The 15,645-nt window shown below is 41.1% G+C and overlaps 1 protein-coding gene across 1 annotated transcript in view; it reads left to right on the plus strand.

Annotated features, from left to right (window-relative positions):
* Positions 1-2,644: 2,644 nt before the first annotated feature.
* The window catches only part of SYNJ2 (synaptojanin 2), a 57,829-nt gene continuing 44,828 nt past the window's right edge, over positions 2,645-15,645 (plus strand). The window contains exons 1-2 of the mRNA XM_065732824.1: positions 2,645-2,834; positions 10,271-10,357. Of these exons, the coding sequence (XP_065588896.1) occupies positions 2,714-2,834; positions 10,271-10,357 (208 nt within the window). The 5' untranslated portion in view covers positions 2,645-2,713. The remainder of the gene's footprint in view (positions 2,835-10,270; positions 10,358-15,645) is intronic.

Genomic DNA, 15,645 nt, shown 5'->3' on the forward strand with positions numbered 1-15,645 from the left:
GGCAGCTGAGGCAACAGCTGAATTTCTCGTGGCGACTGAAGAACTGGGCTGAAAAATCTGTTTGAGTTAGAATGGACATTACTGTCTGTTCGATGGAAGTGAGCTAGTGGGAAGTAAACTTCGTCAGCTGGATGCTATCCTGCCACCGCAGAGCCTTGCCTTCTACCTCAGCTGTGTTGCCATTTTGTGTGCACTTCACTGCACATAGTTGTGGTCAGCAAACATGAGATCTTTAGGATTCTTCCCTGTCTGGTGGGGAGATAGACAGAAGGACTTCCCTCCTTCTCCTGTAAATACAGGAATTGCAAAAAGAGTTGGAAGAACAGGAGATAAAAGTTCACTGAGAAAGGAAGGTGAAATTAGAAGAAAAAAATGCAGAGGAGTTAATAAGGGTGTATGGTCTGGGTGGGAACAGCTGCTCTGGAGAAGATAATGATTTCACCTGGGGGAACCCTCAGCTCAGGGTTCAGTTTCCATGTCAGACACATACAAATGCTCCACAGCAAAAGATAGATCAACTTTAAAAGATACCTAAAAGGTGAGCTATCAAATTCAGCTTTTTCCCTTAAAAAAATGTTTTTGTGTGTGTTCACTGAATGATAGTTTGGTTGGATGAAAAGATTTTATCTACCATAAAATAAGGCAAAGAAAGCCTTTGCATGTTCACCTTGTACATCAGGCAAGGTTTCTACCTGTGGATATTGTTCTGTGTGAGGGAGGATGGTAAATTACATGGCTTTACTCAATGCTCCACCATTCTCTGACAGCTACTTTCTCGGTTTTATGTTACCTTGTTACTAAGATGACCAAGGGATGGGAGCAGCTCTCTCTACAGGGAGAGGCTGAAGGAGTTGGATCTGTTCAGCTTGAGGGGAGGAGACTCAGGGGAATTTCATCAGTGTGTATAAGCATGTGAATGGGAGGATGCAAAGGCAAAGACAGGCCCTTTGCAGCGCTGCCCAGAGGCAATGGGCACAAACTGAAGCACGGGAGGTACTCTCTGAACAGCAGGCAGCGCTTCTGTGCTGTGTGGGTGATGGAGCACCAGCACAGGCTGCCAGAGGCCGTGGGGTCTCCTTGAAGATCTTCAGAAGCCACCTGGATGTGAGCCTGGGCACTCTGCTCTGTGTGCTTGAGCAGTTGGCCAGGTGGACCCAGAGGTCCTCTCACATCTTCCTTTCCTTGTACACATCTGAGGTGCTGAAAACCTTATTAGTCGAACTGTGTCAGTTCTTTCCCTTCTAGTATTTTGTTCAACTACTCCAACACTATTTTATCATTATTATTTGTAACTGTAAATGTTATGTTGTAGTTGTTTATCTTGGACAGCAGCCCAGCACCACCCAGCTGCCCACTCAATCATCCCACGTGGGATGGGGACAGTGAGAAATTTGAAACTCAGAGAGCTCATGGATTGAGCTAAAGATTACACAAACAATGCACAACAAGGAATTCATTTGCTGCTTCCCATCAGCAGACAGGTGTTCAGCCACTTTGCCAAGGGAGGTTCAGGTTGGGTATTAGGAAATACTTCTCAGAGCAGTGAGGTATTGGCACAGGCTGCCCAGGGAGGTGGTGGAGTCCCTGCACCGTGTTCAAGAGATATGAAGATGTGGTACTGAGGGATACAGTTAGTAGGCGTGGTGGGGATGGGTTGACAGTTGGAACTTGATGGTCTTAGAGATTTTTTCCATCCTTAATAGTTCCACGTTTCCAGGAGAGCAAGGCTTGGAACATCTACCTGTTCTTTGGGAAGACAAATGCCATAGCAAGGCTTGGAACATCTACCTGTTCTTTGGGAAGACAAATGGCAGAGGTAGAAGAAGAAAAATTCTCAACTCTGTTCTATAACAACCAGAAATGTTAGTGTGTGTGTTACCACCACCACCACCTTCATCAAAACTAGAAGTTCTTGTAATTTGCTGTGAAAAAATCTACTGACAAGAACTGTTCATGAGTTACAGAGCAGCATAGCAGCGTCCCCCAGGTGGCAGCTTATTGTCATAATGGAGTTCACAGATGATATCGAAGAATCAATCATTCCACAGAGGCAGAAGAAACTTGTCTAAAAGGCCATTTTTATTTACTTATTTTTGGTTATTTTGAAACACATGAGTGAACGATCCAGGGCAGCTGCTTCCAGCCACGCGATGCGGCTGTCTATAGGCAGCTCAGTTTAAGTGGTATTTCCAGCGTTTCACCTCAAGTAATCGCTTTCCCCTATGAAAAGAAGCCGCAGTGAGAGATAAGAAAGATGTAAGCCGCTCCTCGGCGCGCCTTTTGCATAAGACAGCTATAACAAAGGCATCTCGTCGTAGTTTAGAAGTGAATATGATTAATTCACACCCTTTCTTGCTCCTTCCAAGCTTTGAGAGAGCTGTGGTCCCATCGCGCTCGTTTCGTCCTCGTGTAAATAGGATTTATGCTCGGAATCACCAAGCTGTCTCTGCTCCCAGCGCTCGCCCCACCGCCCGGCCGGAGGAGGGGGGACAGGAGCGGGGCAGCAGCCGGAGCCCTCCACGCGAGGCGGTGGCGGTCGCCGCTCCTCCCCTCCGCCGCGGGCAGGGCTGGCGGAGCACACCTGCCCCGGAGGAGGAGGAGCCGGAGGGACAAAGTTGACTCTGGAAAGTTTACGAGGGAGCGTGGGTGGGGAGAGAAGCGGGCAGAGGGAAAGGGCGCTGCCCGGAGAGAGTCGAGGCGCCCGGCGGCTGCCATGGCTCTGAGCAAAGGGCTGCGGCTGCTGTGGAAGCAGGAGCCGGGGCCGAGCGCGCTACTGGAGGCGCGGGGCAGGCAGGACTGCCTGCTGCTGGAGGCCGGCACCATGGCGGCGCTCAGTGAGTGAGGGCGGGGGCAGCGCGCTGCGTTCGCGGGGCACGCGTGGGTGCGCGGAGGGGCCGGGAGGAGCGGGGCCGGGCGGTATCGGGCATCCCGCCGTGCGCGGGAGGTGGCCGGCCGCTCCCTCAGCGCCAGCCTACTCGCGGCCGCTGGGGCCGAGAGGGCTCCCGAGGAGGGATCCCGCTGGCGGGATGGGGACTCGGTGCCCCGTGTTGAAGTTTCTGTTCGGCTGCATCGGTGCCAGCCTCCAGCGCAGACGCTGCTCATCAAGTGTTCATCTAGCGACCCCAGCCTTTGTGGAACCGGTCATAGAGAGGATTATTTTCAGTCTCGCTAATTTAAGGAATCATCGACTTAAAATAGACTTTTTTCTCACAGTGTTGCTATCCTCCGTCTGCATGCCTGTAGCTGGAAGTGTGGAAGTGTTTACAGAATTTGTATGATCTCTTTCAAAATGTGTTTTATTTTGCTGTAGCGGTGGGGTTGGACTTGATGATCTCTCGAGGTCCCTTCCAAACCCTGCGGTTCTGTGGTAGCTGCTGTAAAAGCTACTTTCCCATGCCTTTGGAAAATCACCTCTGGAGATAACTGTGATCATTCAAGTGTTGGCATCCAGCCTACTTTGTGTTAATAGATTTGCCATTTTAATTCATTTAGTTTCTCTTTCTGCCTGGCTCTGTCCTTGCCCTTAGAGGAAAAGGTAGTTTATCCAGTTGAGCCAGTTTAGTTCCTTTCTTCTATTTATGAAGCAAAGGATCAGAAAAGGAGGGAAAACCAGTGGCAGGTATTGTGATGGTAAGTTTACAAGAACTGTGAAGAGGAAACTCTGTGACCAAGATGTCGAGACAAGATCAGTTCTGTTTTGATTGTCTTCTGGTTGTTACTAGCTGAAAACATTTCAGATATACTATCCTAGGTTTGTGCTAGTTTGGGGTACTCTGATTTTCCATTTCTGAAATGAAGATACAAAGAATTCCACACCTATGGTGAGAAGGAAGTAGTGCGATTCTGCCTTTTGCAGACTTTCACGCTCTAAATAAAGACAAATATGTAGGTTGTACGATAGTCCATGCAGTTTTGCAGTAGCAGCCTTGATCTGATAGAACTATAGAAAGGAATAATCACAAAGTGAAGGCCTGAAAATGAATTTTATTCGTTGTCTGTTATTTTTTTTCCATAATTACTGAATGTCTCTTTTGCTCTTGAGCAGGCATGACATCTGCGGTTTTAAAAAGATTAGGTCACTTCTTTTCCTGCTATCCAATATAAGTAGTAAAATGGACTGAGAATCATCCTAGAGGAAGAAATGTTATAGGCAAATAATCTAGAAAATGCACACGTGTATGAGCACAATGTCTGTAGAGGCCATAAAACTCCCAAACTCAGAATCAACCCTTTCAAATACGGAAAGCAGAACTTCGATGCTATATCCTTTGAGATAAGATACCTTTTTCCTCTCTTGGTGTATTGTAAGGGTTATGATGACAATGTATTTCAAAATTCAGACTTCTGGTACTTAAAAATATTTGCATGTTCAGTATCAGTAGTGGAAAAATCCGATGAGGCTCTTCAATTGTCCGAGAAGCTAAGAATTCATAAAATAACCACATTCAGTCTGTAACTGAAGCCTAATTTGAAAAACTTCTGTAAAGGTCAAGGAATCAAAAATCACAGCAGGAAACCCGGCCGTGCTACCCCAACTCCTTTTTCTGATCAGTGAAGCAATATGAGAGTAGCGAAATTTTCTGTTCTAGCAGAAATCAAACAGTGCTTTTAAAGAAAGTAGTTTTTTCCCTCCTTTTCTCATGATGTCACTGTAGGGTGGAGGGTAAAACTCACTGCTTTTAGTTTAGCAGCATGAAATAATTCCTGTAGGAATTCATTGAACTAGAACATCAGCAATTAGGTTCTGCCATGGAAGAGAGTTACAGGCTTGAAGAGTGAGGAAAAATTGTCACTGCTTCATAAGCCTTTGCCAGCATGAGGGGGAATGTAGATAGAAATGCTGTTGCTGCTTTTAATGCAGTTTGAACTCTTTATAGGTGATGTGAGCTACATACTAAAGCCACAGTGCTGCAAATATAGTTTTCTGTCTTTGTTATGGAAGTGAAATGATGTCAGCAGGAATGCTCAGCTACTGTAGTTTGTCACAAAAATGTATTTTTGCAAGGCAGGGCCAAAGGATGCAGAGACGGTTAAACATTTTTGTAAGTGCTTTGATTCTGAAATTGCCATTATTGTAATATTTTATAGCACCTGTCAGAATGGAGCCTAAATGTCTACGGTCTTTTGAAAATACTGAAATTCTGAGCTGAAAAAATTTGCACATTTGCACAATTTGCTTTGCACATGTGTCCAGAGATTTTTTTTTTCTGCAGGCTGTCACTCAGAGACCTGGGAGATGAGCTTGTGCTGGAGGCAAACAGGCACAGCTAGATGTTGGAGCAGCTCTGTGCCTCCTTGGCAGCTTCAGATGCAGGTGAAGCTGGGCCAGAGCCTGGTAGCAGAAGGGACGCATGGCCAGATGCTGCTGTGCACATTCACCATCTGCCATTAGTTTTGTAATTCTGTGTACAAACACATTACTGAGTGAGTGGGGCTATGGAAATCAAGCACAAGTAATTGTACAAACATACTGTGAATGCATTACTGTACATTACATCTATCAAAAACAATGAGTGCAGCAGCAGTACTCGTGTGCCTGGTTACTTATGTAACTCCTCTCCATGTGGTATTTGCATTCCTAAAACTTATTCTTATTAAAAAAAAAAAAAAAAAAAGGAAATACAGGTTTTCATAAAATTTTCTGTGGTTTAATGGTGTTTGAACTTCTCCCGTTTGTGGATGCCTACGAATCTTGCAGTGGAAGATATCTGTTTGACAGAAGCCTTGCTTATGTTGGCTGTGCTGTCAGTGTCTTTGTGAGACTGTATATAATATGTAACATTAACCACATAAAGATAATGGTCAAGCTCCTGGGAAATGACTTAGGAAGTTCTCCTTTGTGTTCATGGCTGCCTGCAGACCACATGAGTGGCTAGTACAAACCCAGTGATCTTCTGAGTCCGTGTTTTGTCTGTGGGTGAAAATACCCATATCCACACATACAAGTATGAAAATATAACTGGAAAAGAATGATTGCAATGATATAGAACGCTGGTGTATGAACTTCTCCAAACTGCCACTTTGTCATGTTTTCAAGCAGAAAAAACACTTTTCTGTAGAAAATTGGTGACTATATTTTGAGTATCCAGGCTCTGTTAACTGGAACTCTGACCTTTTCCCAACCCTGTATTGCTTGACATATATGGTATTAGAGGATACAGTAATGTCTGTGTGGCTTGAACTGGTTGTGAACGAGAAGTTCTTAGCAACGAAAGGTTATGAATATAAATGACAATACAACAAAATGCTTTAGGTTTGTCTGAGAAAAAACGACTTGGAAGCAAGTTATTTATCTTAACTCATATAACACCAGAAGCTGGACGTATTTCTTTCTTTATTAAGAAGCTAGTGTATGCATTTTTCTCTCACAGTTTTTGTGTAGTTTAATTATATATTTCCTCTTTCTTGTAAAAAATCACACCTCTTTCACCAAAATGCTAAAAGAAGCGAAATAAAGCCCCCATCACATCAATACAGGAGCTCTGCAAATATGTACTTGTATATTTTGAAATGTTTTTGTAGATGCTAAGCAGTTATCTATATGCTTCTAGAATCAGGCTTAAGAGAGTCAGAATCTGTAACCTGGACACCAACCTTCTTGAAGAGCTCTTCCCATGGCTTTATCTGAAAGTTGTGGGTCTTACTGTGCCTGCCCTTGATGTTGGACCTTGGACTGAGGTGCCTTCCCTGAAGTCACTGGGCTTTCTGGGCACCTCAGGGCTGGCAGCCGTGGTGGCTCCTGCTGAAGCCTGGGGGTCACCACTTGAATAAATCACAAGCTGCGTGTGCTTGGCCAGGTCCTGCTAGACATTACACAGAATGTGCAGCTTTTGTTAGCAGGATGTTACACTTGGATTGTAGCTGTATGTCTTTTTGCGTGGCTCTGAAGTATTTTATACATTGAAAGACCTCACTTTTGGTTGAATTTGTTATAATTTGTTATAATTTGATTTTATTGAATTATCGTGCCTCTCTCATTTCACAAGAGTTAAATATTCCAGCTAACATGCTAACCTTACATATTATTTACATCAGAAGCTTTTAAATAGTATTAAAACTCTTGAGGAATGCATTCAGTGTGCAATTCTGTAAAGCTGTTATGAACATACAGTGCAGCTGTAATTAGTGCAGAAGGGTGGGTACTCAATTCTGTGTTTAATGGAAGGAAAGATTGCAAAAAAATATCAGTGGGAAGCTTCAGAAGAGTTCACTAATTACTAGGTATTCTGTCTGCTACCTGAAGCCATTGTTAAGCAGTGAACAAATGCACTGTGTGTTTGGAAATGTCAGCTTGTTCCCCAAGTAACACAACTTTGTGGTGAATTTCATCAGCTTCTGTAGCACCTCCTTTTGTTAAATATATATATATATATATTTCCCCCACCTTTCTTTCTTGAAAAAGGATTTTACCTGTGAGCAAAGTGTAGTTAAACCTCCATTCTTCATCCTGGATTTTAAGGTAGACAGCACTTGCAGCCTCTGCATTTCAGGTTTTGAGAATGGTCTTACATAATAAAACCTCAGATACTGAAAATTTTAAGCAAGAAACACAGAAATGGTTGTCATGTTACTGATTAGGAAAGTGCTAGGTCTTTGGAAGTTTCTAGCTGTCTAAATGTTTCTACTAAGACAGTATTTACAATATTATTCATTCTTGTTCAGTATGTTCTATATTTTCCCTGTACATCAGCAGTCCTTCACAAATCTGTAGTAATTTTATCCCTTAGTTCTGCTCTTTACCCAATGGCACATTGGTTGCTTTGTTCTATTTCTAGTTGCTTGCTTTCTGATCCTGGCTCTTGTGTCCTAGCATTGCTAGCCAATAGTCTTAAGACCAGGTTTTGACGGTGTGAGATGTCATAAGAAATGTTAGGGATTTATAAATAATTATTTCTAGTAATAAAATATGAAATTGACTCAGGCCTTCTGCAGTGTCCTTGTAAAGTCATGCTTTGGTCATCCTTTTCTTGTATCATTTTTTACAGCAGGTCCGTGTCCCAAACAGCATGGCAGAATCTCAGTGTTTATCACCAGGGATTATAATGGGATGGGAGCCTGCAATATCTATAACAAATAGATGTTTTTCCTTTCAAAAATTTGGTCTGCACACACTAAAATACTCCGGTCTCCCACCTTGTGTGCTCATATGGCACAGATGTGTTGGTTGGGTTTGTTTCTTCCTGAGAAGCAAGGTGCATTCAGAGTGCGTGGAGCTGGCCACTGAAGAAGCATTTTTGTCCCTGCTTTGTTTTCATGAATTCAGATGTTTTCAGGGAGCAAAATGAACCTCGAATAAGTATCAGAATCTGCTGTATGATAGAAGTCTTTGGGAAGTTGTTATCTAGCCGGAAAGAGAGGCAGAACAACCTAATGACCTCCTGCAGCTTTGTGCTGGGAGCTGCACCTCAATTTTGGAAGCTCCTTTGGTTCTGAAATCCTGACTGCTGCTGTGCAGGCAGATGAGGTCTTGTGGTCTGCCCAGAAGCAGGGATGTTCCCCTACCACTGTTGGCAAAGCCAAGCTCCATGCACATGATGATGTCCCATGCCAGGAGCTGATGGTCACTGCCTTCACCAGGGAAACTTCAGTGGCTTCTGTATGTGCCAGGGTGCTTCTAGTGATTAGTTTTGTGCTGCTTATTCCACTTGTACCCATTCTTTCAGATTATGCCTTTACCAGACACATTAATGGATAGCTTTCTAACTCACAGTTTAATTTTGAAAAGTATCACCATGCATTCAAAATGACAACGAAATTCTTCCAGGTTGTGCCTTGCCTGCGTGTTTTCAAGGTCTTGCCTCAGCCTGAGATCAAAATCTCTCCCTATTTCTGTCATTTCCCATTTCTTACCAAAGGTAGAATATTCAAAGCAAGAATTTTGTTTATATTTTTTTTTCCATTTTTTCTTTTAAAGGTAACAAAAATAAAGTTCTAAGCCAGAGAAGAAATTTAAGAAAGATATCCATATGTTGTTGCTGCTTTTTTCTAGGTACTAGAGATGACATAGAGCAAGATACCAATTTTTAAAACTCTCTGTTCTTTATGTATTAAAGAAAACCTAACACCATATAGAAAGAGCTGGGGCTGTTCAGCCTGGAGAAGGGAAGGCTTTGAAGTGAACTGAGAGCAGCCTTTCAGTATCTAAAGGGGAGCTACAGGAAAGACAGACTCTTTGTCAGGGTCTGTTGTGATAGAATAAGGGGGACTGGTTTCAAGTCTGAAGAGGGTAGATTTAGTTTAGATACAAGGAAAAAGTCTTACAGTGGGAGCGGTGAGGCACTGTAATGTGTTGCCTAGAGGTGTGGTTGATGCCCCATCCCTGGAGACTTTCAAGACAAGGCTGGATCAGGCCCTGGGCAAGCTGATCTAGCTATGCATATGCCTGCTCGTTGCAGCAGAGCTGGACTAGATGGCCTTCAGAGGTGCCTTCTAACTAAGGATTCTGTTTTATATGCATGTTCCTCTTCATCTGTGGTCGAGAAGTAAACAGGCACTTGAAGGTGACTGTTCTACTCATTCACGAGGCTAAATTTGTTCCTCATTAGGAAATATTTCCTGAACCAGCAGGTATATAATTTATTTTTGCATTAAAGTAGCAGGGGCATGTTTGACCGCATTCTGGCTTAATGCTTGTGCCCATTGGGGTCAGTTAATGCAGAAATACGCAAGTCTAGCAACTACATCTGATTCTCTTATCTATTTGTTTTTGAACAACCAGTTCTTACTCTATTTTTCTCAGTTTCTCTTGAAATCAACGTCTGGTGAGTGTCTACACTGAATTTTGTTATCTCGTATAAAATATTCTGATTCTGTTAGTAATTAAGATTCTAGAATCCAGAAACTGAATGCATCTCTTTCTGTATGCCAAAAAAGATGGATTGTATTTTAGCTTATTTTTTGTTGCTGTTGTTTTTTACTGTTAGTTCAGAATGATGTGAAGCTCAAATGTGATTATACTTTCCTTCATGTATTCTGAAACCCGTGTGATATCTGCTAACACCCCTGCTGTAGAATTAGAACACTACTAATGGTCATGTTTTCTAGAAGGGCAGAGTGCCTTTTCCTTTCTTTTAGGATGGTGTGTGGAAAGGCTGTGCGCTTTTATCCCATCTCTTTTTAATGACTGTGCTCTTACAGGGTTTTAATCCTACCTGTGTGGTTTTGCTTCCCGAGTGAGATCAGCAGGGGTAGATTGGTGTAGAATGCAGCAATCTTAAAATCCAATAAGAGACAAAAATTAAGGTTTGCTGTCTTTCATTTTGCTTCTTAGCTCCAGAAGAAAAGGATGCAATTAAAGGACAATATGAAAAACTCATGGATGCTTATGGCTGCTTAGGAGAGCTTCAGCTTAAATCTGGTAAGTGGCTGCCTGTATGACTGAGATTATAAAAATGTCCAGACAACACTGGTGCACTGTAGTGCCAAATGGCTCAAGTTGTCCATTTAGCATGTGAAAGCTAATTGCAGTCTGTTATCTATAGTCTGGAAAAAATCTGTTTCATATTTTATGTTGTGCCAATAGCATAGCTAAGTGATAGCCCAAGAATTTTGGATTTTTATTTTTTTGCTTTTGTTTTGTCTGCTTTGGCTGCCTGAAGATAACTGTCAATTTTTTTCTTACCACATTTTTCCAAGGCAAATTCTTTTTTCTCGCTTACTTTTTTATTTTTGAAGGTTAATGTTTAAACAGTAAAAAATCATGGTTATTCGAGACTGCAGTCCTACAGATTCCCTGTCCTTATTGTAATGCCAAATTGCCTTTAATTGGGAAATTCTCATGGATAAAGATTTGCAGAAGCAGGCCTTTAACTTCAGCTAGTATTATAAGGAATATTTATTATGACACCTTTAAATTTTGGTACAGTTTGGGAATCTTGGTTTAGCACAGGACACGGGACTTGCTATTACACTGTCTACAGGAATTTTAATGGAAATAGCATGTTTTAGGAAGACGATTTCAGTCACTGATTTGAAGGTAATAGTACCTTGCACAGCAGACTTCAAATCTGCTGATGAAGAGGATGCATTAAAACAAAAGTTTAATGATTTCAAAGCATTGTACAGTTCCAACCTTACCTGTACTCTTTAAGGAAAACCACATAAACTTCATTCCTATGGTCTTCTTAATGAAAGCCTTACTTTCAACTTGAGGGAGTGACAGGACTGGTTTCCATATAACAGGTTGATCAGGGAATCTGTCAAAGGCAATGGTGGTGTGAGCACTGCTTTATTCAAATCAGTACATAAAGTGTATCATTTTGTAGTTCACTTGCTGTTTTATGGCTCAGGGAGTATGATGTGGGATTGATCTGAAGAGGTGGCTACGACCCAAAAGATTTATGTCAGCATGTTAAACTAGGCCAGTCAAGTCTCCTTAAATGAATGCAGGCTTCTTGTTTGTTTTGTTTCTTGTGGAGTTAATTATGCATTTCTATGGAGATTTATATCAATTTGTTAATGCAATTAAAAATGGTGGGCTTCTGATTGTTTTTTCTTGGCACTTGGACTTGTTTTTCCTCATAGGAGTCTAATTAAACCTGTTGTAATAGTAAAGGAATGTGGTCCAGCTCTCCAGGTTACAGATTAGTTTCTTGTACCTGATGGAAACTAAATAAGGTTTTTGTTTTAGCCTTCATATTAAAAAGTGAATAACTTCAGATGAGGTATAAAATATACTCAACCTTATTTTCTCCTTTGTATTTCTGTGTTCTCCATGTCTTACTTCTTCTTAAACATCTGCTTCAATGCCTGTAAAGTGTGAGGCTTTTCCTCTCTAAACTCTATCACTGCACCTTTGTCTTGTTGTAGTATTAAATTACAAGTACTGGTACACGAGTGCCTTTGGAAAGCACTGTTAAAAATTGTATTGGTAATTGGGTTAAAAATGGTTCCTACTGGAGGCCATCTCCTAATTGTGATTGAGTGAAAAGTCAGGAGAGTCATGCTGTAATGGTAAGCAAAGGTAAGCAAATGTTGTCTTCTGCTGCTAAGCACGTTTTAAAGACCAAAGATGATTATCCACCTGCTATTTCACCAGTAAAAGGGTAGCTCACATTTTTTCAGTCATATTTTCCATTTTATGTGTAAGTACACTTCCATCCCTTTAGCTGTTGCTTACATAAAAGATTAACATTAGGAAGGTATGCAGTTGCAACATTTTTGCTTTTTTTTATATAACATAGCTGCAACTGCAAACAAGGGCATAATTGGCCAACTCTTCATTGCCCATCAGTGATCAGATGCATTTTGTTAAGGAGTATCACTGTTGTTTTTTTTTCCTACTGTTAGAAACCTGCAGGTCATCAGTAATAGATTAACTGAAAATGTTTCTAAAAGTACATTCCACTGGGATATTAAAAGAGTATATTTGTACAGCAGAAGGGGAGACTCTTTCAAGACATGAAAAGATGTCTCTGAGCACTTTAATTAATCTGTAAATATCGTTACATAAGAATCCAAATAAATCACATTGTATGCCTGGCAGAGTAGATTATGCTTTTCACAAAAAAAGAAGATGGAATACGTGAAGCTGACTCACAAAGCTAATGTTTCCCATCAGTGATAACATTCACTTCTATGTACTTCTGTCTGTTAATGTGACTCACTAAGTTCTTCTGCTTTCTTCTGTGAGATAGATGGCAGCGGAATGAATTGTACAGTGTTTCTGAACTGTATCTTGTCCAAGATTTTGCTGCCAAAAAAGAGCTTGCTGCAGCAAATACATTTTCAGCAATGTGTTAAGAGCTGGCTTTGCAGTGTTTGGTTTAGACACTGTGATGTCAGGAAGGAGGGTGCATGTAGAAGGTAGTGTTTTGACTCAATCACCATGTAGATTGTTTAGTTCAGTACAGCTGCTGTATTTAGAGAGGCACTGTGACATCATTTGTCTGTATATACTCTTACGCTTGTACACGCAATGTGTTTGACAGCCTAAAGGAAGAATTTTCAAAGGCATAAAGGTCAACTAAGTACATTTCCTAACATATTTGTGTTTAGAAGAAAGAACATCTTTCAGGATAAAAATGTCATTTGAAAAACTTTATGATTCTGATGCAGATTTCCTTGGAGATTTTCAGCTAGTTGCTGAGAATCAGATTGTGTGCTGTACTCTTGCTAATTTTGAAGAAAGTAATATTTTTTACTTTATTTTCAGTGGACTACAAAGTGAAGTGGAGATATGTGAGGAGATAAAACGCTGTGGAAGTAGAACATGCTGAGGGAATATAGCATGAATATTGGAATGGAGAGTGATCAAAAACTGTACTGAATTCATTTTTAAAAGGCAGTTTTATGCGAAGTATTCCAGTTAAAAGGACAAAGACAGAACTGAATATTGCATTCCTTAAACTGTATCCCCTAGAAGGCAACTCTGAAGTCATCCCACAAAATCCAGTGAAAACAATTGTTGTGAGTCAGGTAGACAGGTTAAATACAGAAACTGCAGCTCATTGTGGGTGTGATGGACCAGAACTGCACTTCCCTTGGCAGCCTTGCTGAACTTCCACTAAAACATTTGGCTTCACAAGAGCTTTTAAAAAACAAATAAGGACAGAAGTTATTTTTGTCTTGTTTTCTCTGCCAAAAAGTTCTTCCTCCTCTGCCTCTCTTGTACAACCTAATAAATAGGGCATTAAGCACATATTGCTGGGAACAATGCATTTCTAATATTTCTTCTAAAGGGTTATTTGCAGATTATCATGATGATTTATAGCTGTAATGGGGCAAAATAATGCTCTTGGAAGAAACACTTCACTTCTCACACTGTTTAGCTTGTTTCACCGGGGGTATGTGGTTGGTTTATAATGCTGCTGCTAGGTGGATTTGCCTGGTCTGTATGATATATTTTTATGGTGACCAATGAGTACTTTAAATGCTATTTGCATAGAAACAGTTTCACTGAAAATCGAAGAAGTAACAGTGCTTTTATTTTAATTATAGTATTGGAAATGGTAGCAGGCTGTGGTTTTGAAAAGTTAAAGCTTCTGAAATTAATGGAGTATTTATGGCTGCATTAAGGAACATCTCTGTGTTTCAGCTTTCTCCATTTCATTAGCATTGTGGTATTTTCATAGTTAGCTCAGCTAAACCAGTTTCATTAAAAAAAATCCTCTCTTTCTCATGCTGTGGCCTTGCAAATGCCTGTACTGTCAGAAATTCTAAGTTGTGTCAAGCACAGGAGATTTTCTGTGGGGGTGTGTTTTGGAAGCCAGGAATGCAGCTTCTTGCATTCTTTTGTGGGAATTGCTGGATAATAGAAATGAATTGCGTAGGAACTAAAAGAATCTCTCAGTAAATTCTTGTCGACTAAAAATGTTATTTTCCTTCCATTGAATGAACAGTTCCCAAAGGTTGTAGCATCTGCAAGTCCTAGAAATTGCAAAAGTCAATTTCAATTTTGCTTTTTCTAGAAGTGATGTGCACTAATAACAGCAGCATCTGTCCTGATGGAAGCAATCAAAGCAATTCCTACCTGTAAATTTAACTGTGTTTATTTAGGGTTGTGCTTGGTACATCTTTCCATGTTAAGTGGTTAAGTCAGTGACTGACAAATAAGCGGATGTGTTTGTCCTGTGGCTGGTAATGTTAGGTTTCTGCTGTATGAGGTACTATTTGGGTATGTAACACTTGTGTTTTTTTTCCTTTGAACTGGCATTTTCAAGCTGAGAAAATGCCTAGCTAAAAGATCAAGTGGAAGTAGCTCAGTTATCATTTCCATCCCAAGCTTGATCAATGCAGTTACTGGTTTATTTAAAATCGTAGTCAGAATGCATTGAAGGGAGAGATGTGGGATTGAGACAGTGTGAGCAAAAAAATATTGGGGATTGAAAGAAGAGGTTCCCAAACAAAAACTGATATTGCTGGCAAAGAGGGAAACATGGGGAAAGGTGTGTTTTGCTGTGTATAGCTGTATAGCTTAGCAGTGAATAACTTATTAGATTTTAGAGTAGGCATAATTAAAAGATGAGTAGCTGAACAGTGTTTTGATAGCATTAATTTTGCTATGTGATTCTGTAGGAATGTGAGGGCTTGCTCGGAGCCCTCTCGCTGCTCAGGACCCTGTGACTACATCTGTGTTGTGGGTGAGGATGGGGCAGGGTACAGGCTTGGGCGCTGTCATTAGGATATTGCAGTGAGCCAAGAGCGGCACACCCATCAGGTAAGGATCTTCCTCACCCAGACAGTATGGAGTGCCCTAGGCAGTGGCAGTGCTTGTACTCGTGTCTCAGCATCCCAGCCAGCCAGCTCTCTGAACCTGTCACTAGTGATTTTTCTATCCCTGAAACTGACTGATAGTAAGGCGTGGATTAATAGTGTTTCTATGCATTGCTTTCAAATTGCTATGAATTGAGTTTTCTCTGAGCTGATTAGCATTGCAGGGTTTTACCTGTCACAGAAGCTATCAGCTGTCCTGCAAGAGAGCTGACCCCTTAGCACTTCTGAAGGTTACAAAGCAGAATTTATTTGGGTATGATCTACCATCGTGATAACTGATGTCATCTTCTACTCTTAATCTCCTATAATTATTCACATTCATGTGCAAAGAAGGAATAAACTATCTAATTATAAGTATTTGTAAACCTCTACTACAGCTTTGTCTAGAAAAGTACAAAAAATGTGCTTTAAAACACTCAGGAAGAGGAACAC

Source organism: Cyrtonyx montezumae, unplaced genomic scaffold (assembly GCF_038088225.1).
Source record: "Cyrtonyx montezumae isolate F1298 unplaced genomic scaffold, pur_monq_1.0 scaffold_0, whole genome shotgun sequence".
NCBI lineage: Eukaryota > Metazoa > Chordata > Aves > Galliformes > Odontophoridae > Cyrtonyx > Cyrtonyx montezumae.